Source organism: Pollachius pollachius (genome assembly GCF_949987615.1).
Source record: "Pollachius pollachius genome assembly, chromosome: 11".
Taxonomy (NCBI): Eukaryota; Metazoa; Chordata; class Actinopteri; order Gadiformes; family Gadidae; genus Pollachius; species Pollachius pollachius.
The window spans coordinates 20,047,375-20,072,586 of NC_136944.1; the positions used below are offsets into that span (position 1 = coordinate 20,047,375).

Below are 25,212 nucleotides of genomic sequence, written 5' to 3' on the forward strand. Positions count from 1 at the left end.
GAACTAGATGGTTCCATGATGACACCCTTATCATGAATGTGTTCATCATCATTGAAGGGTCCTCGTTATGTTAGAAACTGCACATTCCTTAATTGGATGCACCTGCCTGTGCTTCAGATCTGAGGGGGCATGCTGGGAGTTGTAGTAACAGGTCCCCTGCCTGGAGACGCTCGGTAATACAGCCATCGTGTGTGAGGGAGCAGACGGGTGATGAAAGGAGAGACGGAGCAGGTGGTTCGTGGGAGGCGGATGTCAGATAGCGCGGGAGAACGATGCGGGAGGGACGGAGGGAAGTCGGAAGAGCTCAAAGGAAGATGAATTGAAGAACATGGAATAAGGAAATGGAGGGAAAGAAGCAATGTGTGAGTGGATATGATTCTTTGTATCATAGGAAGGAGGGAGAATGAAAAAATGAAGTAAATACTGAATGAGAGAATGAAAAATAAATGAACAGAGACTGAGAATGAGGTGTGGCACGGCGAGGAAAGTGTCAGGTGTGAAAGAAGCGATGGAGGACTGAGACGAGACATAGATCACCCAGATGAAAGCAATGGGGGCCTGAAAAGGCTACAAGTGAAAAGGTTAGACAGGGGAAGACGGGCAAGAAGAGCCTGAGGAGAAATCAATAGACATAATGTTGACATTACCTCCCAGTCATCCGGCATTAACCACACACACCCTCACACGCATACACACACACGGGAACCCACAAACCACCAACCTCCCCGGTCAGTCCCCTGTGAACCCACACAACCATTTTACAAATCATGTGTGTCCTTGGCATTTTTTAACCTTCTTTAAATCCATGTGTGTGTGTGTGTGTGTTTGGTGTTTCTTTTGCTGTCGTCATTCAACTGTTTCTTCCTTCTGTTATAGACAAAGAGAAGCAGGGTGTTAACCCCACCCACTAAATACATCCAGGCTAATCGTTGCCGCCCTGAAATATTGCTGAGCTGTTCACTGGCAGCCCTGAAGGTTTAATGCCCGTCACTGTGGCGATTTATAATGGAGGACGGACGTCATATGCTGCCTTTCCATTGAGTCTACATTAGTCATATGCTCAGGAAGTCATGCATGCATTCACAGACTTGACACACGGGTCAAAGCATGCACAAACACACATAAACACCCACACGCACAGGCACACACGCGTGCGCGCACACATTCACACACACACACACACACAGGAGACGCTATATATAAAGTGTGTAATATCAACACATGACATCCCAACAAAACATGTAGTCCATCTAGCGAGGATGAGGTATTTGTAAATGGATTAAAAGATACAAATATTTTCATTTAGTTTGATTTAGTTGTAGCCTATTTTCACTGTATTTATTTGTTATTTCTTGACGATTCATTCTGTATTTAATGCACAGTGTCAACGTTGGCACTCATATGATACACATTTGGCGTAGAAAGTTATGCCTGGAGATGGGCCCTCGTATTGGAGCCATGGCTAGGTACACACAGCTGGGGCTCTGAATATCACTATTAGTAAAGCATGCCAAATTTCAAGCATGGTGGGATCTTCAGCAAACCGTTGATATTTGACTGGATTTCCTTTCAGAATCTGCATAACATGAATGAATGTGAACCAACACAGTGTGAGGGCTTACTGCTTCAGCTCAACCTATGCGTGACTAAAATGTTGCTATTTAGGACATTACTTGCGGCGGCGCAACCAAATTCATTCAAATAGTGGTTAGTGGGGAAGACTTAGTAGACTTAGACATTGTTGGTGCAACCCCATATAGTCACCTAAACTATTGACCTAGGGAAGACTGAACACTGACCCTTTTGACAGATCTATCATGGCAGGGTAAAGACAGGTGTAGACACCAACATTAACATTGTGTAGCTAGGCGGGTGTCACAGTTGTGTGCTTCAAGGCGCCAGCAGCACTGATCAATGTGTGTTATCATCATGTGTTTAGGCTACTAACCGTGTCCTGGGGCATACAGTTAGCAGACCCATAGTAGTATGATCGACACTTTTGTTTGTCCTGTGGGGAGGCCTCTGTGAAAAGGGTGTACTGTGAAAAGTGTCTACGTTTCTTTTTTAATTCTAGTGCGGGGCTGGCAGCTTCCCTGTAAATGCTCCTTCAATGCAGTTTCAACAAGCAGAGAACAGGTGTCTTGAGTGAGAGGAGTCATCCAATGAATACCAATCTACAAGTGGTCCCGCGGTTTGGTTCGCCTTTAAAGGCCAAAGTACTCATCCGTAATACAGACCACATAACTAATAACTAGACACCTGTAAACACCCCTTTGCGGGTAAGATACGCACACACAAAGTCCTGCACTCTTCCCAGTCTACGGGCCCTTCATTGCGGAAGTTCATGTCAGGTTATCACTGATTGGTCGAGCAGAAAATGGGCCTAGTGCTTTGTTTTGTTATCGACAGCAAGACAAGAGAGTAACATGTATTAATCCGGCAACATCTAAAGACTATTGCAATACGGGATGCACTGCAACAGTTGGTTCAATACACAATGTACATTTTGGGGTCTGAAGCACTATACTGCCCCCTTGTGCACATGTTAACTCGACGGGGAAGCATAAATTCAGGCAGTTCTACAAAGATCTGTTTTGTGACTCTGAGTCACGAGGTGGATCTTTGGCAATGTGCTGTACGTAGAATGTTTAATCCAGTTTACCACTGCTGGCTTTTTGCTCTCTGAATCATCACCCTCACAAGGGAAACCCAGCTGGTTGTGTGTCAGAGACAGGCTCTGGAAGTGACGGTGTTTTACGGTGAAAAGCTGAGCTTTCCCATCGCTGTCATGTAAGACCCAGAAATATCTCAATTTGTGTATCACCGAAGAGCCTGGGCCCTTTTGTTGTTACACACTGTCTTAACCTTAGAAATGTGGGCAAAAAAGCTCATTTAAATATGTGGTAACAAGGATAGGTCTGAACATTATGTAGCGCTTCTTGTCCAAGTCCAAGTTATAGAAACAGTAAAATACTAAAGAAAAATTCAACCACAACTCAGAGTTCAACCGTTTGCCGGTGGCTTACATTTTAAGAAATTAAAACTCTGTAAATGAGCCTGAAAACCTGGTATGTTGCCAAGCACTGCTTTAGATGTAGGAATTCAGTTCTTTGGCCTTCTCCCCAATTATCTTATTAAAGCAGTTAAAATATATCCAAAGGGGATTCCTTTACAAAAGCATAATCTGGAAGTTTATTTTTCAATTATAGTATTCAATGTTCTCTTATTTCATACCAAAGCATGCATGTGAAAACACAAGTGTGTTTCTGGTTGCATTGTTCCTGCAGGTTAGCTACTCATAAAGCAGAAAACCCTAACTTATTGCTAAAATGAGTCAGGTAAGTAAAACCCATATCTGTCATGACACAGTGTTGGTAGTCTGCCTGATACCTGTGGGTACGCATCGCTCTCGCCAGCAGGGAAGGGCTCACGTGTCACCCCTCTCAGGTTAGCATCTATCATGGAGACGCACTAACTCATTGTGAACGTGTCGAGCGATCTACCGCTAATAGCGCACCAAGGGGAAACAAGCCAGGAGGACCACTGCCAGGTCTGCAGTCTGCGGTCCGGGGGGGGGCGGGTCATCCTGTCGCTTTGGGCCGGACGAGGTGTAAAAGGGGCCCTCCTTGGTTGTTTACGCCCAAGGCAGATCCCATACCGAAATGCTGAGCCAGGAAACACAGGGCGGACTAATGGTCCCCAGCTCAGGCCTGTAGGTCCGGCTGTCCACACTGGGTTCTTTGATTGGCATTCTGGAAGGATCCCTGCGACCATTGGGAGTACTATGACTTGTACTTGTTAATGTATATCTAGTCCTACAACGATCCGTGTTTTGTTTGCTTCTTGTTGTTTTGTTACCGTGTGACGAGACACAACATGACAGCGAATGTTTCATCATGTGTGTCCTTTCAGCAGCGTCCCTGCCCCTCCTCTCCCTTCTCTGTGCGTTCTCTCGTCAACATCTTCTATCTCCATTATTAATAGGCTTTCCAACTTCTCAACGTTGCTCTGTTGGAAAGCTAGGGGGGAGCACAGAACTATCAATCCCAGTCATCTTTAGGAAGACGATACAGAGCATATCCAGACTACGCATTGAGAGAAGATGAAATAAAGCCCTCAAATGCAGCGCAGATCACTTCCCCTTTTAATCTAGCTCCCCGCCTTTACCTGCTGTTTTTCTCATGCTACATACTAGAACAATGCCTGGAGGGCCCCCAAAGTAAGGGAGCAGATCAAATAGCACTGCTGAGACAGGGAAAACTATGTGCATCCATCTGCCTCTCATCCATTGATCTCTCATCATGCATCCCCAATCATTCCACGCACTATCCATCCATCCTTCCAGCCATCCATCCATCTGTCCCTCCATCCATCTCTCATCCTTTCATTCCTCATCCATGCATCTCTCTATCCCTCTCTCCATCCATCCATCCATCTGTCCCATCCATCCATCTCTCATCCATTCATCCCTCATCCATCCATCCCTCCATCCCTCTCTCCATCCATCCCTCTATTTCTTTACACGGTTGGGCCATGGTTGGTTGAATACCTGCTGACGCTGCGTGTGAGGCCCAGTCGCGATATTAATGGGACATCAGCGCTTCGCTGTATAATTGATGCTCACCAATTAGCTTATGTTGCATGCCTTTAACTTTCCTAAGTGTCAGCAATGTGGGTCAGGAGCTCTTCCAATCCCTGCACCTCAACTGGGCTTCCAGTGGGAGATACTCAGCAAAAGCAGGGACCCGCCCGAACAAAGCCAACCAGCCGAGTAAGAGCATGTGCATATGCATATTCTCTTGATTATTGTACACGTAAATTTGTATATTACATTATGTATAAACTGTTTATATACAGTATATGCCTAAACAAGCTTGAAGGAATGTTGCATAATAAATGGAATCCTCCCTTTTTGGAACTGGCCTCTCAGATATAAAACCAAGGCACAGGGGAGCAGTAACTAAGCTATTTTTAATTGCTCAGCAGCTATTGAGCAACCTTTGCCAGGTATCTGAATCTGCCTTAATGGATGCTAAGAGTTTTACATTCTTTCCCTCATCAACACGTGCAGTACGTTTTGAACATTTATTTGGCATTGTTTCATACAAGACTCTAAGGAAACAGAAACAAGAATTGAAGCATCTAAACAATTGACAAACAAATTACCTGTTTTCTTCCATCCCCTCCTCCCCCACCTAATAGATTAATATATGAATAGACAGACACAAATAAAGACAGATACTCAGACATATTGACAGACAGATTGAAAGGGATGTAGGCAGACATATAAATAGACAGAATAACAGACAGATAAACAAGTAGACAGATAGAGAGATAGAATGTCCAAATCCCATTAACCATTATATCGTTTTTAATGATGAAAGCCAAGGCAATAGCTCTTAGCAGAACATTTCACACCAGCCCACACACACACACACACTCTCACACACACACACACACACACACGCACGGAAACTCACACACACGCACACAAAGTCACAAACCAGCCCACAAACACTCATACACACACACACACATGCACACATACCAGCCCACACACACACACACACAGACACGCCTGCATGGGAACAAAAACAAACACACTCACACAGGAATACATACCACACACACACACACACACACACACACACACACACACACACACACACACAGGCATACACACTCACAGGAGCACACAAACACACACACAGGCACATGCACACTCACTCGCACACACATACACACACACACACACACACACACACACACACATACAGGCACACACACAGGCACACACACTCCAGTGTCCTCATTAGGGCTTCCTACAGCCTCAGCACTTTTCAGCGCTGGCTGCTTTTAGCAGCGGCCCAGTTTAAATGACTCACTTGTTGATTTGAATCAGTTATTTGATTGACTGTGGCTTCTCTGAGTCAATTCTGCCATTGTCTGAGTGGAACGGCAAGGCATTTTTAGAAACATAGACGTGGTTCTCCTAATGTGTAGTAAGGTTTGTTTATGATAATAGCGGTGTGTATGCATGAATGTGTGTGACGGGGCTAAATTATTATTAGCGTCTCAAGCACAATTTCCATTTCAGTCTGTCCGCCTGTGGGGAACATCGTGAGGGAAACATTTTGAGTCCAACATAATTCCCAGACTAAAAGTTACATGCCGAGTTGTGATTGTAGCCTGTATCAGGATCTCCATCGCCAGCTGCTAATAATACATTATTTTAGCAGAAGCGTTCCACCGAGGTACCAACGTGTTATATATTGATTTTCTGTCCACAGAAAATATGTCTTCTGCACTTATTCGTCTTGTTTTGTTCAAGAGTTTCTTTCCATCATCCACAGCTATCCTGTATTCCATTTATTTATTTATTTATTTCTCTATTTTTCCCTTTCTCTTGCTCTATCTCTCTCTCTCTCTACTGTGCTCTTTCTCTCTTGCTCTCTTCCTCTCTTGCGGTCTCTCTCTCCTGCTCTCTCTCACTTTCTTGCTTGCTCTTTCTCTCTTGCTCCTTTCTCTCTCCTCATCTCCTTCTTTCTCTCTTTGTCTTTATTATTCTCTCTCTCTCTCCCTCTCTCTCTCTCTTTCTCTCTTGCACACTCCATATTTCATATATTTCCTTTCCAGTCTCTCTCTGATGTTCATTTTGTTACGATAGAAGTTGGTGGCAGAGATAACAGACACGATGCCTGGGAGATCCTCTTGTGTAACCGGACTGCGGTTAGCATATTCTGTCGGAATCAAAAACCAAAACGGGATTGGGAAATCACACTGACCAATGAAATGACACAAGGGACAGCTGAGTGTGGAGCTAACTGTTTAACAGTTTAAAGAGGAAGGGGTTTACCAAATCCACAACCAATCAACGGGCTGCCTTGGGATTCCTGAGTGTCATCCCAACCACAAACCACCATTTGTGGTGTGTGTGAAGTGTGTACCGTTGCTGTCTGCGATGGTAAACTCGATTTAGGTTAATGTGTGTATGAGAAAGAGACGGGAAATTGTGTGTTTCAGAAAATCATGAAAAAAACAAAACTCAGTACAGCTAGGTGATGCTAATGATGTTTGACGTTAATGAAATGTTTAATGAAGCTATGGCCAGAGGACAGGTGCACACACACGCACACATGCAAACAGGCATGCACAAACACACACACACACACACACACACAAACACACACACAAATAAAGCAATCCATGCAAATACAGATGTGGTTAATTATAGATTTTCACACACACACACACACACACACACACACACATAGGCCGACATCTTAACCCACATTTTTACTGGAAGCTTCCTGACACACTGCTACACAATCACACAAACACGGCCATGAAGACAGGGCTGCATCGGACTTAACAAGAGTTGACAGCAACCACACCCCCGTCCTCTACGCCCGTTTCCTTGGCGACTCTCCATCTTCCCCCGTGTTTTTCTTCTCTCCTGTTTCATTATCCACAGTTGAAGGCTCGGTCGCGGCCGTGCACGTGGATGTGTTTACCCTGAGTGCACCAGTACTGTGACCTCGTTTCTGTGCTAGAGCCCCGCACGACGACCTCTCGATGCGCACTTCAGCCTCGCTCTAAACCCAACCAGCAGAGGGCGCCGTTTTCACCGTACATCGCATCGGAGGCACTTGCTGGAGATGCGACACGTGAGGTCATCAAGTGGGTCCCACTTTCTTTTCCTTCAGGGGCGGGGCTGTATAGCTGTTCAGGTATTCACTTTCACCCTCTCACTTCCACTCACTACAATCAGTGTTTTAAATTGTTTTATACCTGGCTACCAAGAACTGCAATGCATGCAATAGAATATTTTACAGCTAAAGAGGGTCATCTGAGTCCTATTTACATCTTATCACAATTAATTTTTACTTTGTGCATTCAAGCAGAGATTTGGAGCAGGATCAATTCATAGCACTATTTTTTAAACCATTAAATCACATAAATAATTGGTTTTCCTTCTGTCTTCTTATCTATCTATCGATCTATATATAGATAGATAGATAGATAGATAGATAGATATATATATATATATATATATATATATATATATATATATATATATATATATATATATATATAGATATATATATATATATATATATATAGATATATATATATATAAATGTCCGGAAGCATCAAAGTGTGGAGAAAATCTATAGAGATGTGGCTCAGTCCCAAGTAGTGGCGTCTCATCATCCCCATTCAGGTCCTCATGTCCAAAGGGACTTCGTTCTGATTCATCAGCAGCAGCAGCACTTAGTAGGCCTACCAAAAGCCAGCCCCAACGGTGTTATCGATATTGTTATAGTGGGTGTAATGGCATGTGCAGCAGCCAAGGCCTGCTGGCATAATCACAAAAACTCTTTTCTGCGTTTGCAGGAAATGAGCTGTCAAAGTAACAAATAAGTCTTTTTCTGTTTCATTTTTTCTCTGACCGAAACAAAACCACCACCATCATAGACCACTGGGTCGGAGCTGCAGTATAACCTCCATTAGAATAGATAGAGGATTATTAAGCAGCACTTCCCTCAGGTGGATACAGAGGAAATGCATTTCAGGTAATGTCCATGAGCTGTTTGCCCCAGAGAGAACGTGGCAACAATAACAACAACTAAAGAGGATGAGAACAAATATGGAGTTCTTTGGATGGAAAATCAGACAAAGCAATATCCGAAAACCAACCGAAATATGTAACTGAAAAAGGAACCGCTCCCTCCGAAGCGTGCTCGGAATTCCGTCCGCTCTCTGGGCAGTGAGGCCTATTGGAAGCACTCCGTTCCAGGTGATCCGTCGCGGGATTAGAAGGCCTGGAACAAGGCTAGTTTCTGGAGCCCCTTCAGTACGCCTTTTGGGGTGGGGGGGGGGGGGCTTTCAGGTGGGGGAGAACACACAACCAAGTGCATAAAAACACACACACACACACACCCACACACACACATACTGTACATGTTTGTACTCAGGAACCAGTATACATTCTGAGGAATACATTCATGTAAGGTGGGATAACCACCACCACCAGCCAGTGAAATACCGGCGCTAAAAGAAGAACCAAAGACTCCGGGGGAGAGCAGCAAAGGGGAGAAAGGAGGGAGGTTTCAAGGCACCGAAACATCCTCTTTGAGATACCCGCCCCCCCCCCCCCCCCCCCCCCCCCCCAACCTCTTTCCGATCCTGCTTCAACTGGCCATCTATTTATAGCTGGCCGCCCCCCGTCTCCGTGCCCGGAGAAGTTTAAGGTATTTCCGTTTCTCCAGGGAAAAGGTCAAAGGTCAGATAATTGAACAGTGTTTGTGGCCTGGACCTCTCGTAGGGTGAGTCTTATTTGTGAGCGTGAGGATGATTTAGCTCTGCGTGCGTCGGGCCCCCTGTGGCTTCATTACCCGAGCCAGAGTCACACACACACAGGGACACACACAATGACTTTTTAATGGCACCGCTCTGAAGCGAGGAGCAAGAGGACAATATATGACACATACACAGTGCCTCACACTCACACAGACACACAGACACACACACACACACACAGACACACACACACACAGACACACACACACACAGACAGACAGACAGACAGACCATAATCAAAGGAGATAATGGTGTGTAGGCAGCACTTGGCAAGTAAATTATCAAGCATATACCTAATAATGAGATTTCCAAACAATCAGAACCTCGGAATCAGCCAAGTAGGGCCGTTCCCCGAGCAACCAAACACTGTTCTAGACGTAGTTCTGCATACCAACTGCTTGGCAAGGACAGGAAAAGGATAAGCAACAACAAAGGAGAAGATAAAAAAAACACACTTATCTGTTCAAATGTGTGCTCTTTGATAGTAAAACACATGACGGCCATGCAATACATTAGGGCGCTTAATTGGGCCAATTTTTTTGAAGGACGAATGCTTTTATCTTGCAGTAGAGATATAACATATATATACATAGATTTATTATTAATTAATCCCAGGGAGGAAGTCCAGCCCTCCAGATGTTGCATCATTTCTTCCACATTGCCCTTGTTTCTCTTGATACAAATTCATCCACATGCTCCCCCCCCGCAACCTGTTAAATATTACACCTGCATCTTGATACCCAGTTGTGTCTACACACATGCACACACACAGACACACACACACACACACACACACACACTCACACCGAGCCACTATTTGAGGCTTTGCAGTGCAGCACTGCCCCCTAAGGCTAATGTAGTCCCGCCTCCTTCGTCTTCCTCTTCCTCTTTCATCTTTATAGCTGCTGCCTCCATCTCGTCCTCTAATGCACCGCTGGTTTATCCTCAGCCCACTTTTCACCTCCTCTCTGCTGCATCCTCCTCTCTGTCTGTCTCTCTGTCCGTCTGTCAGTCTCTCTCTCTGACTGCCTGCCTTGTCTGTTTACCTCTCTGTCTGCCTCACTGGCGGTTTTTCCGTTCGTCTGTCCGTCTACCTCTCTGTCTGCCTCTCTGTCTGTTCAGCCGTCTGTTTGTCTGTCCGTCTCTCTGCTGCCTCTCTGTCTCTCTGCCTGTCTGTCTGCCTGGCTCTCCGTTCTCCATCACCGTCCACTCGTTGGCGCTGATCCCCCGGCCGTTTAGCATCTTGCGCACGGCAGATGAACAGAAGGTCACCTGCAGGTGCTGACAGATTCATTCACCTTGATAGAACCCCCTCCCCCCCGACACACACACATACATGCACACACATACACATACTCATACAAGCACGCACACACACACACACACACAGTGTCCTGCGTCTGGCCTCGTTTTTGTTCACCACTCCACATGTCTACGTCGTCGTTCTGCTGTGAACCGATTTCTCTTCACCTTTGTCTTTCGTTTCCCTCCATCTCTCATCCCCTCACAATCCCCCCCCCCCCCTCTCTCTCTCTATTTTTGGAGAAGGGTAAATGGAGTCGGTCCTCAGGGGAGGAGGGCAATGGAATTACTTATGTGCACTTAAATACACACACACACACACACACACACACACACACACACACACACACACACACACACACACACACACACACAGAGGCCAGGCCGGCCAGGTGAAGGGGCTGCTACAGGAGATGCCATTTTTATTTGTGCTCCTCAATCGGAGGGCAGCCTCAGGAATACAGCGGCCTGAATCAAATATTCATGACGGGCAAAGCAGAGAAAACAATTCCCCTCCACATCCGGCTCGGTGCTCCCTCCACGGCCCTGTGTACCCCCCGCCTGGGTGGAAAGTGACAGAAAGGAGAGAGATGGACAGGGTGGGTGACTGACTGACCTATGCCATAACCATCCCGACCATGTCTGGTATCATTGTCTTACTCTTCACTGTATGCACGTTGAAGATGCATTTTTACTATTGTTATTTTGTATTGTGTGGTGTAGCTTATGTTGTTTCCTTTGCTTTAGAAATGTCAAAATATCTCCTCCCGGACGATAAAGCCAATAAAGAGAGGGAGGGAGGGAGGGAGGGAGAGAGAGAGAGAGGCAGAGAGAGAGAGAGAGAGAGAGAGAGATCGCCAGCCAGCATGCCCTTTGAGTCACTCCTGTTCTATCTCTCTACGTATGGTTACTATTTGAGCGTCGTTATTCAGTACTGTGTTCTGCCACGCCACCGAAGTTAAATGGCTTTTCTTTTATCATGCTGATCTTTATACCCAACAAATGATATTTCAAAAACCATTACACACTAGTTATCTTGGTCCCATCATATCTGGCGACAGGTCTTTTAAATCGTATTAGCGATATCGGATCTGTAATAACTCATGATTGATCATGAATCGGTCCTTTGTCGTTTGTAGTTTCACGTTTGTGCGTGACAGCGTGGAGCCATAAAGATAGCATGTTGAGCTAGCGATGGCGGTGTTGTTTCTTGTCGGAAGGCCCCAGGCTACTGGAACACAGGCCTAGTTCTTAAGGCTAACGTATTGATGGTGTGCTAGGTACCAGGCCGGCTAGTGAGCCTACAAGGCATTCATGTCGCCTGTTTTTGCCGCCTCCGCTTTAGGTCTAAAAGGAAGGAGGAATGAGGGGGGATAGGGGCACTCAGAAACATCATTTTTTTAAAGCAAACACGTTCAAATATGTATGGCAACTGTTGTCTAACAAGGATTTAACATTAGCGTCTTGAATCCGGACAGAGGCTCTGAGCTGCCTGGTGTTTCATCAGAAAGACGTCAAGGATGAAAGATGGAGAGCCCTCCATCTACCCTGAAAAGTAGTGGAGCGAGCATATAAGAAATTTGCATTTGTATGTATATTTCATGTTGAATTTTAAACTAGTGTTACCACTAGTGATTTGGAGAGACATGCAAACAGCCCTGTTGCAAAATTTAGAGGTAATGCATTATGCACTCGGTAAGTAACACCCATAGGTGTTGAAAATAATTGTGTGCATCGCAGTACAAGGACGAGGACACAGCTTTGAGAGCTCAAAGAGGAGTTCCGAAAGTAGTGCTCCCGAGATCAGACTGTTTGCCCTTACAAACACGTGTTCAGCATGAAAGCTCCAGGTCAGCCATCTTATGTTAAATGACCCAAAAATATGACTTACATTGAGTTAAGATCCCTCTCTCTCTGCCTCTGCCTCTCTCTCTCTGTCTCTCTGTCTGTCTCTCTCTCTCTCTCTCTCCCTGCCTCTCTCTCTCTCTCCCTGCCTCTCTCTCTCTTTCTCTCTCTCTCTCCCTGCCTCTCTCTCTCTCTGCCTCTTTTTCTCTCTCTCTCTCTCTCTCTCCCTGCCTCTCTCTCTCTCTCTCCCTGCCTCTCTCTCTCTTTCTCTCTCTCTCCCTGCCTCTCTCTCTCTCTCTCTCTCTCTCTCTCTCTCTCTCTCTTCGAAGGCCTCTGTTGAGAAGTCTTGTAATACACCGTTTCATGTCCCTGTTTGTCCACCTTGTTGCCGTGACGCGTGCCTGCAGCAGGGGGCAGAGCACACAGCGGCCTGTGCTGCAGTCTGCAGCGCAGCAGGCACAACCACAATCGAGATGTGAGCGATTCCTACCGCTGAATGGGAGCTGGGATGGATACACCTTGCTTTACACACTAATGCCGCAAACTCTCTCTCCCTCTGACTCTAATGTTGTTTCTACATGTTTCTCTCTCTCTCTCTCTCTCTCTCTCTCTCTCTCTCTCTCTCTCTCTCTCTCTCTCTCTCTCTCTAACTCTTTCTCTCTCTCTGCCTCTCTTTCTCTCTCTCTCTCTCCCTGCCTCTCTCTCTCTTTCTCTCTCTCTCTCCCTGCCTCTCTCTCTCTCTCTCTCTCTCCCTGCCTCTCTCTCTCTCCCTGCCTCTCTCTCTCTTTCTCTCTCTCTCTCCCTGCCTCTCTCTCTCCCTGCCTCTCTCTCTCTCTCTCTCCCTGCCTCTCTCTCTCTCTCTCTCTCTCTCTCTCTCTCTAACTCTCTCTCTCTCCCTCTCTCTCTCTCTCTGCTAATCTCTCAGTGGTGTCCTCGTCCGTCCGACTGGGAGTTTGATTATTTATGTGACCTATCCTCATGCTAACCCGCTAAAATGGCTAGCATAAAGGCTTAATGGGCTAGCAATGCTAGGATCCAGGCCACCGCAAGCAGATTTGGAGCGGTATGAGCACAACGGATCCCCATTGAAAGAAAATAGAGAGGGGGAAGTATGGAGGTATTTATGGGTTGATGTATGGAAACACAACCGCTGCAATACTAATGTCCTCCGCAGCACATTCAGTTGATCGAGAGGTCAGAGTTGGAAACACAGGTAGACAAGGAGTGTGTGTGTGTGTGTGAGTGTGTGTGTGTGTGTGTGTGAGGCTGGGGGGTTGTGGAGCAGCGTGTCAACGTTCACTCGCGTCAACACAAGCTGACATTCAGAGCTCCGCAATAGAGGACATTGATTTCCACTTGTTATCACTCGTGCTTTCTTTACGTCGTCCAAGCGAAACGAATCCCTCTCCCTCATCCCCCCACCCCCCTACCCCCGTGAACAGCCACACACACACACTCAAACACATAAACACGCCAGCAAACTCACACAAACACACACTTAAACAAACAAGCACACACACACACACACACACACAAAAGCACACACACACAAGCACACACACAAACACAAACATACAAATTCACACACACACACATGCACACCGCACACACACACGCACAAACACATACACACACAGTGTAGTCATTACCCTCTATTCCTGGAGCAGATTAAAAAAATGCAGTTGAGGCTGTTTAACGCGACTTTCATTTTGGCAGCTATCTCGTCAGGGTTAGGGTTAGGCATCCTAGAGACTGAGATAATGAGGGAGAGACAGAAGAGAGAGAGAGACAGAGAGAGACGGATGGAGACGGAGGGAGATAGATGGAGAGTGATTGAATGAAGATGGAGAGGAAGAGACGTGGAGTAAGACGGACGGGGGGAAGAGTTCAAGAGCCAGGCCAGGGGAGGTCTCCCCTCGGACAGAGACAGATCTGGACAGTATGAGCGCATCAAGCAGCTGTGAAGCCGGTTAATGTGTGGTTCATTCAGCAACCAGGGGCCACAGGGGGAGGGCCCTTAGCCTTCTGATCATCATCCTGGGCCGTACGCTGGATTAACAGGGGGGTGTTATATATGGCGTGTACATCACACCGTCACTATGTCATCGCTATGACCGCCTCCACTTTGGAAGCATAGTAGCATTAACATGATAGCTGCTGTGTTGGAACTTTAGTAGCAGTGTTTGGGTCATTGTTATGTAATCGTGAGGTGATTTGTCATTTTTGGGAGACGTTGGGTTTGAAACTGCCTCACCTTTTCTTGTGCGAGACGTAGCGGAACAAAGTTTTCATTCATTCATTCATTTAAAAAAAACGAAAACGAACATTATTTGTCACTTTGTAAGAAGTCCAATCCAAACAAAAACATTTAAGATTGGTTATCATTAGATGACGCCCTCTGGAGGATAAACACGTGCTATTGCATGTCATTGGCGGATTATGCTGTTACGCGAGCACCCCTGTTAATTAAGCGTTGATGCGACACACCTGTCAACCAGTATTGAGGAGGCGGGTACACAGCAGCCGGTAGCTCTGAAAAAACATGCAAGCATTTGCAAACGTGGTGTCAGGGGGTTTGGTTCTCCTATAAACAATAATGCTATAAAGAACATTATTTTGCTTAATAAATTGAGCTCACAGAGAAGGTGGTTTACACATACAGATAATATATCCGTTTTTTTTAATAATTCACTTTTATACCTGGTAATGACATCATGGAGACTCAACGCAGCCATTAATTGCCAAACTTGCAAACACAGGAGGCAAAGTGAAATGGGGGGGGGATAAGCTCGGAGCAGTCGCACCATAGTTAATAGAAAGTCAAAGACTGCCATCTAGTGGTACGTATAAAGATTGCATTGACAGATTGACGTCACTACATTAATTTCCCAAGCAATTGCACTAAACATGAATACATTCTGCATAATGTGCTCGAGTAATACATTATGTAAGAGCTCAAATCAACGAGGCAAACTTTTCATGAAGAAGTTGCTGACATTTGTGGGATGTGTATATTTGTTGTGACTCACGTTCTATGCCTACCTGTAGATCACACGCCATTTTATTTCTAGAGTGAAATCTTTAATACATTTTTAGTGTTCCGCCTCTGAAAGGAGCTTAGACGTGCTTTCTCCTCAAAAGAGTTGAAGAGGGAGTCACAATGTTAGTCTACTCATCTTTACCCAGAAGCACTTTGATTTATGCAATAACTCTTCTTAAAACATAATCAGTCCCTAATTGGTTTATGAATTGAATGCATAATACTGGCAACTGGCTTCCGGCTGGAGACTTACTGGAAATATGCATCAGTTATTAAAACTGAGCCATGAGTGACTGCCATATTAAAACAAAGGCAGTGCATAATAGTGGACTAACGAAAGATAGCTTCATTGCAACCATTGAATTGTCTGCTGTGTGAAAACGGCTGCATTGAATAATCAGTAAGCAACCTGGGAAGCTTCTCTACAAATGTACAGTTTTATATAAGAACTGCTTATTTGAGCAACAGGGAAAGCATTACGCTGTCTTGAGTGGCCTTGACTGCCCTGGCATCTCCTTATATGGTGTTGGTTTGCTAGTGGCAGGGACTGACCAGCCTGACTAGAGCCAGTCAACCCTTAGAGACATGGTCGATTCAACAGGGATTGACATTGCATGTAGCCCATTGATCTGATAACCAGTTCAACCAATCCTACCTTACCTATATCATTTTTATTCAGTACTCAATATTCAAAAGGTATCTGTGGATACCTATTGTTCTTGTAAGGATTCCTGCTATTATTGATCCAGATTGGTAACAAGTTCTGAAATTGGTCAATGGCATTTGTGTACCGTATAAGCAGGGGTTGAAGGACCATTTCTGAACTTTGGTATACATGCTTAATGCATTTTACCTCTTATAAAAAAAGTAAGTTCTACTCAAAATCCTGTGTATACAAAGCAAGGGCGTAGGAACCGGGGGGGACGGAGGGGACGTGTCCCCTCCAATATTGGAGACAGGTGCATTTGTCCCACCTAAAAATTATACCGGGGGGAGAAAAATTCTTTATTTTATTTTGAAAGCGCAACACAGCGTCTTGTCACCGCTTCTTATTCTAAAAAACTGGATGATTGAGCGTGCAATTAAAGAATTGATTTGATATTTATCAGTTCGTTGCTGCCATTCAAAATGTGTTTTCCTTTACATTTACAAATGTATCTTTTTAGTAGAATAAAATATATTTGTTAATTTTTTCAGTGTAGTTAATTTATGACATATTTCTGTCCAAACCATTAACGGATCTGTCAGGTTTGTGTCCCCCCCCCCCAATGTTAAACTCATTCCTACGCCCCTGATACAAAGTGACAGCATGATGATTCATAGGAACAAGGAAACCATTCAGTGTATTACACACTGTATATGTGCAATACCCCCGCCACCCCCCGACTCTTGCTCAGCTGCCGTCCCTCTTGCTGCGGGGCAGAGATCCTAGGAGGACCCGGGCCTGAATGGCAATTTATGTCGACGCTTCACTTAGAGAAACTTTCCTGCACACGTTTGCACTTTTGTCACCCACCCACTACCACCCTTTAATCCATAGCCTTTCACTTCCTCCACTGCCTGCTTTCATTAGGGGACTATATATATATATATATATATGCGTGTGTGTGTGTTTTGTTGTGGCTAAGTGGATTCGGCAGGCCAACAGACCTGCTAAACACCGCTCCAGCCTGTACCACACACTCACAGACCCTTGGTTTTAAAACCTCACAATCTCACACGCACGTTCCCTCTTGCTCAACACAGAAAGACTATTGCCTATGCAGGATATGGTCGTTTTAGCAAAGCCCTGGTTATCCTTTATAAAGAACAATTCGGTTGCATCCGTTGGCTGTGTGGCTTGGTTGCGTTGATTTTGAACCCACCTGAAACACTTACATAATCAACAAGTTTCATTGGCCAGTTGCCCCAGAGCATACCCACGACTATACGAACAGCAGACTATGGCGGGCACCACGTGACGTGCGAGCATCCGGCAGTGTGTAAGTAGAAAAAGAGTGCAGAACAGTCAGACACAGAAAGAGGGCGCCAGGGTTCTCCCCAAATAATTGAATAGTGTTGCTGCTCCACCATGTAACCTTCCAAAGACATTTAGCTGATGGTGCGGCCATGCGTGCCAAGGTTATTAAGTGGTTAATACAATTGAGTTAAAACACAATGTTAATGTAATGGTGACTTAAAGTGCAGCAGGTTTATTAAAGGTCCCATGACATGCCACCAGGTGTGGTGTGATTCTACCGATGACAGGATCACAGAGTCGCTCACCAGCTTCCGCAAAAGACTCAAAACTCACCTGTTCAGAGTTCACCTCAACTCTGCATAGAAACCAATGCACAGCCACCATTGAATGTTGTACGCCCTGGCACTTGTACATTGCACTTATTTAAGGTACTTAATTGTGTAGCATCCACAGTAGCTGCTATCATTGCTTTACACGGGGAATGGGTTAGCCTAGCGATTGTAATACTTGCACTTGGTTCTATGAACATCTTTACTGTACCGACAGCGATATATTGTTTCACTTCTTATGACAAATGTGCTTATTGTAACAAATGCACTTATTGTAAGTCGCTTCGGATAAAAGCGTCTGCTAAATGCCCTAAATGTAAATGTAAATGTAAATGTGATTAGCCGTTACAAGCCGTTTTGGAAATCTGTCCCTTATGACATCACAGGTGGGCGTGTCCACCTAGATGTGCGCTGGATAGATCAGTCTACCAGCCTACCCAGTGGACTGTAGCAAATGTTGCTCATCTCTCCGTCACACATCTAGGTGGACATGCCCACCTGTGACGTCATAAGGGACAGATTTCCAAAACGGCTTGTTAACAGCTAATCAACCCACACCTGGTGGCATGCCATGGGACCTTTAACTTTAAACCTTGGGGTAAAAAATGAATCTATAGATGGAATCTGGGGGAGGGGGGAGCATAGGTTTCATATATCGCTTGAAAAAATTCATCCATGCTTGGAAAGTGTCTCCATGCTTATTAGCCAATCACCACCTTATAAAGGTAGGCCTTGTCCATCCTGCTCCCATGAGTTTACATAGGAATGAATGGGCGCCATTTTGGAATCCGGTGTCCATTCTATAATATGCCCATGAATGCTCCCAATTGACTCTTTGGCACTCAGGCCCCGCCCATTTCCTGGTTGGCCTTCCTCATCAATTTGCCACCTGCGCAGGAATGTAGCAATAGCTGCAAATCAGGCCTGAACTGGGATGCATGGGGAGAAATCCCTTACATGCCCTCATTGTTTTGTTTGTTCATCATAAGTTAAATGGTGTACTTCGTTTATTCCGGTCTTTTGGTTAGTTTCTTTCTGTTAATAATTTATTTTGTATCTGTTGCATTGGGATACTTTTGGGTGTTTATTTGAGCAAGTTTTGTATTTAGTTGAATTGAGTTAATTGATAATTGACTTGTTTGGTTGTATCCAGCGCCTGCCCCATTAGCTGCGGTTTATTTTTGTTTCCTTTTTATATCCTCGGTTTAATTTGGGGTTTTGGGTACTTTTGTGTGTGCATTATTACTTTTCTTTTATTTTGAGTGCAATACTCCCATATTTGATTCCCTTGTCCTTACGGTGGTTGAGGGCCGAAGATGGGGCGTGGGTGTGCTGTGCTCCCCCGCTCTCGATTATTTTCCAAGTGTACTTGTGTGTGAGTAATCACGTTTGACTGGGGTCTTTTCTTTATATTATTTGGATCCCTCGTTGACCCATCTCCCCACTGGTAGGCCTCAGCCGTGAAATTGGGACCCTAATAGAGTAAATGTTTTTTTAGTATATTTTTATGATTTTAACTTTTGTAATAAAATAATTGTTGAACTGGAACACCGTCTCCTGCCTCTCAGTAAAACAAACATAAGTGCGAAGTGCTTTGTTACTGGTAGCCTACTGTAACTTCTAACTATTTCCTTGTGCGAAATTCACAAGAGGTGTTGTCTGGCTCTTTGGACTATTTAAGGAAATACAACCTAACACATTACCATGTATCGCCAAACAATTGATAATTAGTGTGGAAATAAAATGTAAAATTTTGAGGTACATCTACATTTCTCAATAATTAACACATGTACTTTTAAGGTAAATAAGCTGCCAGAATGCGTAAAATAGAGCTTGTTTCCCCAATGTCCTCAAATCCCTCCCTGCCGGCGAGGCTATTGTGGACTTATGCATGATTAACTATTAAACAAGGTGCTTCGAGTGAAAATTGTTATGCTAAACAACCACTTTGATAGGGAGGAAATCAGATGAAGGAGCTAGGTCAACTCTGTATGCTGCCCTTATGTCAATCACCCTGATCAGAAACTCTGACCGGGGGGGGGGGGGGGCAGAGTCACTCTAACCTGGGAGGCAGACTGGCATTTCCTGAGCACTCCCTAGATTCCTCCTTCTGTCCCCTGGCAGTTACGCAGCAAGTCAGTGGGTGCAATGTTGATCAGTCGATGCATACATGCATCCTCAAATTTGAGGATAAACGGAAAATGCTGGTTATAGATTCAAAACAAAAGGTATTTTTATTCTGTAAATGTCTTGTATTGATTACAGGTTGGAATAGGTTAACATAGTGCATTTATATGGTAAGAATAATAGTCAACCGAATAAATCACCCTTAGATTGTTCACAAGGAACATATACAGAATAAGTGATTATATGTTCAACCAATATTTCTCTAATATATGAATGAATACAAATAGAAAGTAATCTATTACCTGATTGACAAGTTGGAATGTGTTGAAATAAGGCTCACATTTGTCATAATAGTAATAAACAAAACAAGTCACCCTAACGTTTCAAACAATGAACAAAAACAGCAATTGATTGTCTCAGACAATACATCAAAATAGTAAGGAAAAATAAATGGAGCACAATGAGTTTCTCTTCAATCTCAGACATGTCTATGTGTATGATTGACTTGCATGAGGACATGTTTTTCCTGAGCCAAGACAATAGACAAAAATTCAACATTATTTAAACAGAGGTCCACACATTGTAATACTGCGTAAAAGAAAATATTTTGCCCACAAAACAGCTAACAGTGCAATTGTCCAGCAAAACAAAAAAACAAACTAATCTTTCTGAATTTCGAACAAAATATATATTGGAAACTACCAGTGACAGGCTCCTGGGACTGCTTGCTGCAGATAAAACCAACCACATCTCTCATGCTTTCTCTTCCTTTCACTGTTTATCAAAATAGAATGTAAACATTATCTGAGCTGTTCTAGGACAGTTCTCCCTGATCGATCATGTCAACGTCAAGATCTCTGACTGCTGTTCTCCTGTTTGAAGACCACACTGAACTTCCACGCTTCTATGTATTGAGAGAGGCAGATCTCTTCTGGGAACAAGTCTTCCACCTCAGGAGAAACATCCAGGTCCTTGCGCTCAATGTAGGACACCACTGTGTCTCTCAGCCTGAAATGACAAGAGGCCGTTATTAAGAAAGCACACCACAGACGTATCCACTGAAGACTTGGAAAGTCTTACATTATCTATAGACATACATACACAGTAAATGAACGCATAGATACATGTGTATTTATCTAGAAAAATAATTAATCCAGGAGCCGGTCTGAGTGTCCGGGATCCGCTCACCCCCAGTCCGGTCTGTACTTGTCGGGGGCGTGGGGGTTCTTCAGCTCCAGCAGGAGGAACTCGTGCATCTCCAGCAGGAAGCCGTCGGCGACGGTCTTCACAAAGAACCCAGACAGCAGCCTGCGGTCCTCATCGCTCAGAGGCAGCTTGTAGTCCCCGGGGAACGCCGCGAACGGATCCTGCACACATGCCGTAGCACATCGTATACTTTAAATGTACTGTAAATATATAAAACAAGTTAAGTATCAAACGATAATTGTTTGTGTTCCAGCTTATATTCATATTGCATGCTTATTTTCATTCCAATATCCTTCTATTCGGAATCTTTAGCCATTAAAAAAATGTAAACTGGTTGGATACAGATGAAGTGTAGGAGTTAAACAAACACCGAGTGATAAAGTTTGATGACATTTGAGATCAAACATTATAGCTCAGATGTGTATGTGTGTACAGCAACAGCTGTATAATACAACTTCCTGTGGGATGAATAATGAATCTGAAGGAACCTATCCCCAGGACTTTCTCCAGCCCCCTGGTGTGGTTTGATGTGCGTCGGGGCTGAACGGCCGCCTTACCCTCTTGAGCCGCATCATGTTCTGGGACTTGAGCGAGGTGAGGAGCTGCCACAGCGCCACACAGTGCCTCAGCCTGCACACAGTCAGGGCCTGCAGGGACGGAGAGACGGGCACCACTGAGGCTCCATCAGGCATCCCAGAGCGAGACGCCCGACCTCACTGTATCTGTACTCACTGGAGGTCAGGCCAGGCCACGACTCCTCCATCATAGGTAATTCAGTCGTTTAGTAATTGACCTGCTTTTAGCCGTTAAGTAGACGCTGGTACTTGCAAATGTTAGACAGCTTTCGTCATGCACTTGATTGCTGTCCTGTACTTGTATGAGTAATACCTGCACTGTCACCGGATCTATCTCACGGATAGATGAGCAACGTTTGCTACAGTCCACTGAGTAGGCTGTTAGACTGATCTATCTAGCACACATCTAGGTGGACACGCCCACCTGTGATGTCATAAGGGGCCGATTTCCAAAACGGCTTGGATCGGCTAATCACACTCACATCTGGTGGCATGCCATGGGACCTTTGAAGCTTTTAGTAAGCATTTAGTTTGAATGTGTCTCAGCTGGACTTGTAACCGCTGGCGGATCAGTGCCCTGAACCACCACCAGAAGTAACGGCAAAGTGGCTCCCATCTGCAAACCCAAACCAGATAGCTGTGGCATCAGGCTGGATCCAGACACCAGGGGGGTCGCGACAGACAGACAGACAGACAGACAGACAGACAGACAGACAGACAGACAGACAGACAGACGGGCTGACCTTTAGGACGTGGGGGGCCGTCTGCTCCTTCATCTGCAGCACCTCCTCCAGGTAGCAGGACAGCTGCATGTGGGGGTCCCCCCCCGTCATGGCCAGGAAGCCCAGGGCCACCTCCAGCGTGGTCAGGGCCTCGCACACCTCGCTGTACGACTGCAGCTCCGCCGCCAGGCAGGACGCCGTCAGGCTCTGGAGGGCTTCCTGTTGGGACGCACGCCATTAGGGTATGACTGAACGCCGTGCGGTTCATATGGTAGATGATAAATGGACTGCATTCACATAGCGCTTTTATCCAAAGCGCTTTACAATATTGCCTGACAGTCAGCCATCCACGCACACATTCACACACGGCGACGGCGGAGTCGGGAGAAGTCAGTGTTGGGTGGCTTGCTCAAGGACACCTCAACACTCTAGGAGGAGCCGGGGCTAATGCCGCCCCAGTTCAGAAATATCGGTGCGCTTCCGCCATTCATCTCACGACGCCGTCAGTCCATTCACCTGCTCCACTTTCTCTTTGACGTCCTTCAGAATGATCACGTAATCCCGCTCGTGTCTGTTCACCAGGGTCGGGATGCCCTGGAAAGAAGTGCAGGAAGTCAGCACGGGGGGGGGGGGGGCGATGTGGTACAGAAGGGACGGTGTTGTTGGCCCACGTGGAGTGGAGCCCCGCCTCCCTGCACTCACCTGGAGGGTGATGATTGGCCGGCCCTGCAGGAAGTGGGTGAGGACCTGCTGCTGGATCTTGGCCAGGTCGTACTCGTGCAGCGTCTCCTTGCCTCGCTCCAGGCTGTACTGGCTGTTGGCCAGCACCAGCGGCATCAGCTCCTGGTCCAGCTCGTAGCGGATCACCTGCTGGTCCGTCAGGTCTGCAGGGCTCACCTCGTAGCTGGGCGGGGTAGGAGTTCAAAGTTCAAAGTCAGCTTTATTGACATTTCCAAAAACATGCGCAAGACAACGAGAGGAATCAAAATGGCGTTTCTCCCTGACCCACGGTGCAATAGGTAGAAAAAGATCAACGTAGGTCAAATGAAATGAAATAAGTAACATTTACAATCAATAAATTCTAGAAGAGATGGTTAAGAGATGTTCGCTGCCTCTCTCTTGCGACAACTTTCCATCTATCGAATATTGATATACGAGCCCTGCTGGCATGCTTCAGGGCAAGAAGGCATGCTTAGCCTTCCAGCAGCGAGACATGCCCTCTCTGCCGTGTGCCGACAGCGCCCCCACCTGGTGTGTTCTCCGGTGTGCTTGTCCACACATTTGATGATCTCGTTGTGCAGGGCGATCAGGTAGCTGACCAGGGCTGTGGAGCACAGGCCTGGGCCCTGTCTCCGTGGCAACAGCACCGTGAGATCACTTTCCCAGTCCAGGTCCTCCTCGCACAGCTCTGCCGGGATCTTAATCTCTCCTGGAAGACCACATAAGAGTTACGACCATTAGGTAACTTAGCAGTGAAGGTAATTCACCCCTTATTAAACAGACTGATTTGGGTTTACCATTTGTTGCCAAGGAAACCCTGAGATTATTCCAGGTGGCCAGGAAGATGGTGATGCATCTCTCGTACCAACCTCTGAGTGACACTAGTTAAAAAAAACAAGATGAATTAAAGTCAGGGTACGCAAATTAGGAGTAGGCAAAAGGCAATTCAATCTTAGTCTGTATTAGTCATTTGTATTAAAATGTGTGTTTTTGTGCCGCTGACAGAACACTTTCAGCACCTTGTTTCTGACTGTTGAGGAAGTCGGCGATAGTTCTGAAGGGCAGGTCGCTGATGTTCTGGAACTTCTTCACCAGGTCCTTCTGGAGTGTTAGGATGTCTGGAAGGAACTTCACAAAGCGCAGCTCCGCCTCCTAACGCAGCAAGAAACCACATGTACATAAGCACAAGCGTTTGGTGCTGTGACAAGCATGCTTATCGGTATTGTTGGCCAATCTGTGTTGTCTAAAAAGGTCAATAGATACTACTAGTCACCACCAGAGATCCTAGTTTCTTTGGTGCCCAGCAAGACAGCCGGCCCATACAACCACCTAGCAATCTCACTGACAACAAGGTAAACAGCCTTATTAAATTAACCTATGGTTATTCTGTGGCGATAATAACAACCATAACTCTTGGAGCTCTTTAGGGAAACATAATTATAGGTGTTTATCGACAATCTTATTGTCGTAATAATAATAATTTGTTGTAATATTAAAAATCTGTTCTAACAGAAAATAACAGCAATCCTTTTTGTTATCTCACAAAACCATTTGTATATTACTAGAAAGAAACTAGTTTTAGTACGTATTTAGTAGTATTAGTACGAAAAGTAAGTTAGTTGTTTAATAAGTGATATTGTGAACCCCTCTACATGACAGGTAGTAAGTTAGTTGGTTAGTTAGTGATAATGTGGACCCCTCCACATGACAGGTAGATAGTAAGTTAGTTGGTTAGTTAGTGATAATGTGGACCCCTCCACATGACAGGTAGTAAGTTAGTTGGTTAGTTAGTGATAATGTGGACCCCTCCACATGATAGGTAGATAGTAAGTTAGTTGATTAGTTAGTGATAATGTGGACCCCTCCATATGACAGGTAGTAAGTTAGTTGGTTAGTTAGTGATAATGTGGACCCCTCCACATGACAGGTAGTAAGTTAGTTGGTTAGTTAGTGATAATGTGGACCCCTCCACATGACAGGTAGTAAGTTAGTTGGTTAGTTAGTGATAATGTGGACCCCTCCA

The 25,212-nt window shown here is 45.3% G+C and overlaps 1 protein-coding gene across 2 annotated transcripts in view; it reads right to left on the reverse strand.

The window, feature by feature from the left end:
• Positions 1-20,053: 20,053 nt before the first annotated feature.
• The window catches only part of LOC307083059 (E3 ubiquitin-protein ligase rnf213-alpha-like), a 35,346-nt gene continuing 30,187 nt past the window's right edge, over positions 20,054-25,212 (reverse strand). For both annotated transcript variants that reach the window (XM_079746851.1, XM_079746852.1), the window contains 9 exons: positions 24,209-24,341; positions 23,987-24,070; positions 23,718-23,898; positions 23,172-23,373; positions 22,986-23,063; positions 22,491-22,688; positions 21,730-21,819; positions 21,155-21,333; positions 20,054-20,974 (listed from right to left, as the gene is read on the reverse strand). In XM_079746851.1, the coding sequence (XP_079602977.1) occupies positions 20,815-20,974; positions 21,155-21,333; positions 21,730-21,819; positions 22,491-22,688; positions 22,986-23,063; positions 23,172-23,373; positions 23,718-23,898; positions 23,987-24,070; positions 24,209-24,341 (1,305 nt within the window). In that variant the 3' untranslated portion in view covers positions 20,054-20,814. The remainder of the gene's footprint in view (positions 20,975-21,154; positions 21,334-21,729; positions 21,820-22,490; positions 22,689-22,985; positions 23,064-23,171; positions 23,374-23,717; positions 23,899-23,986; positions 24,071-24,208; positions 24,342-25,212) is intronic.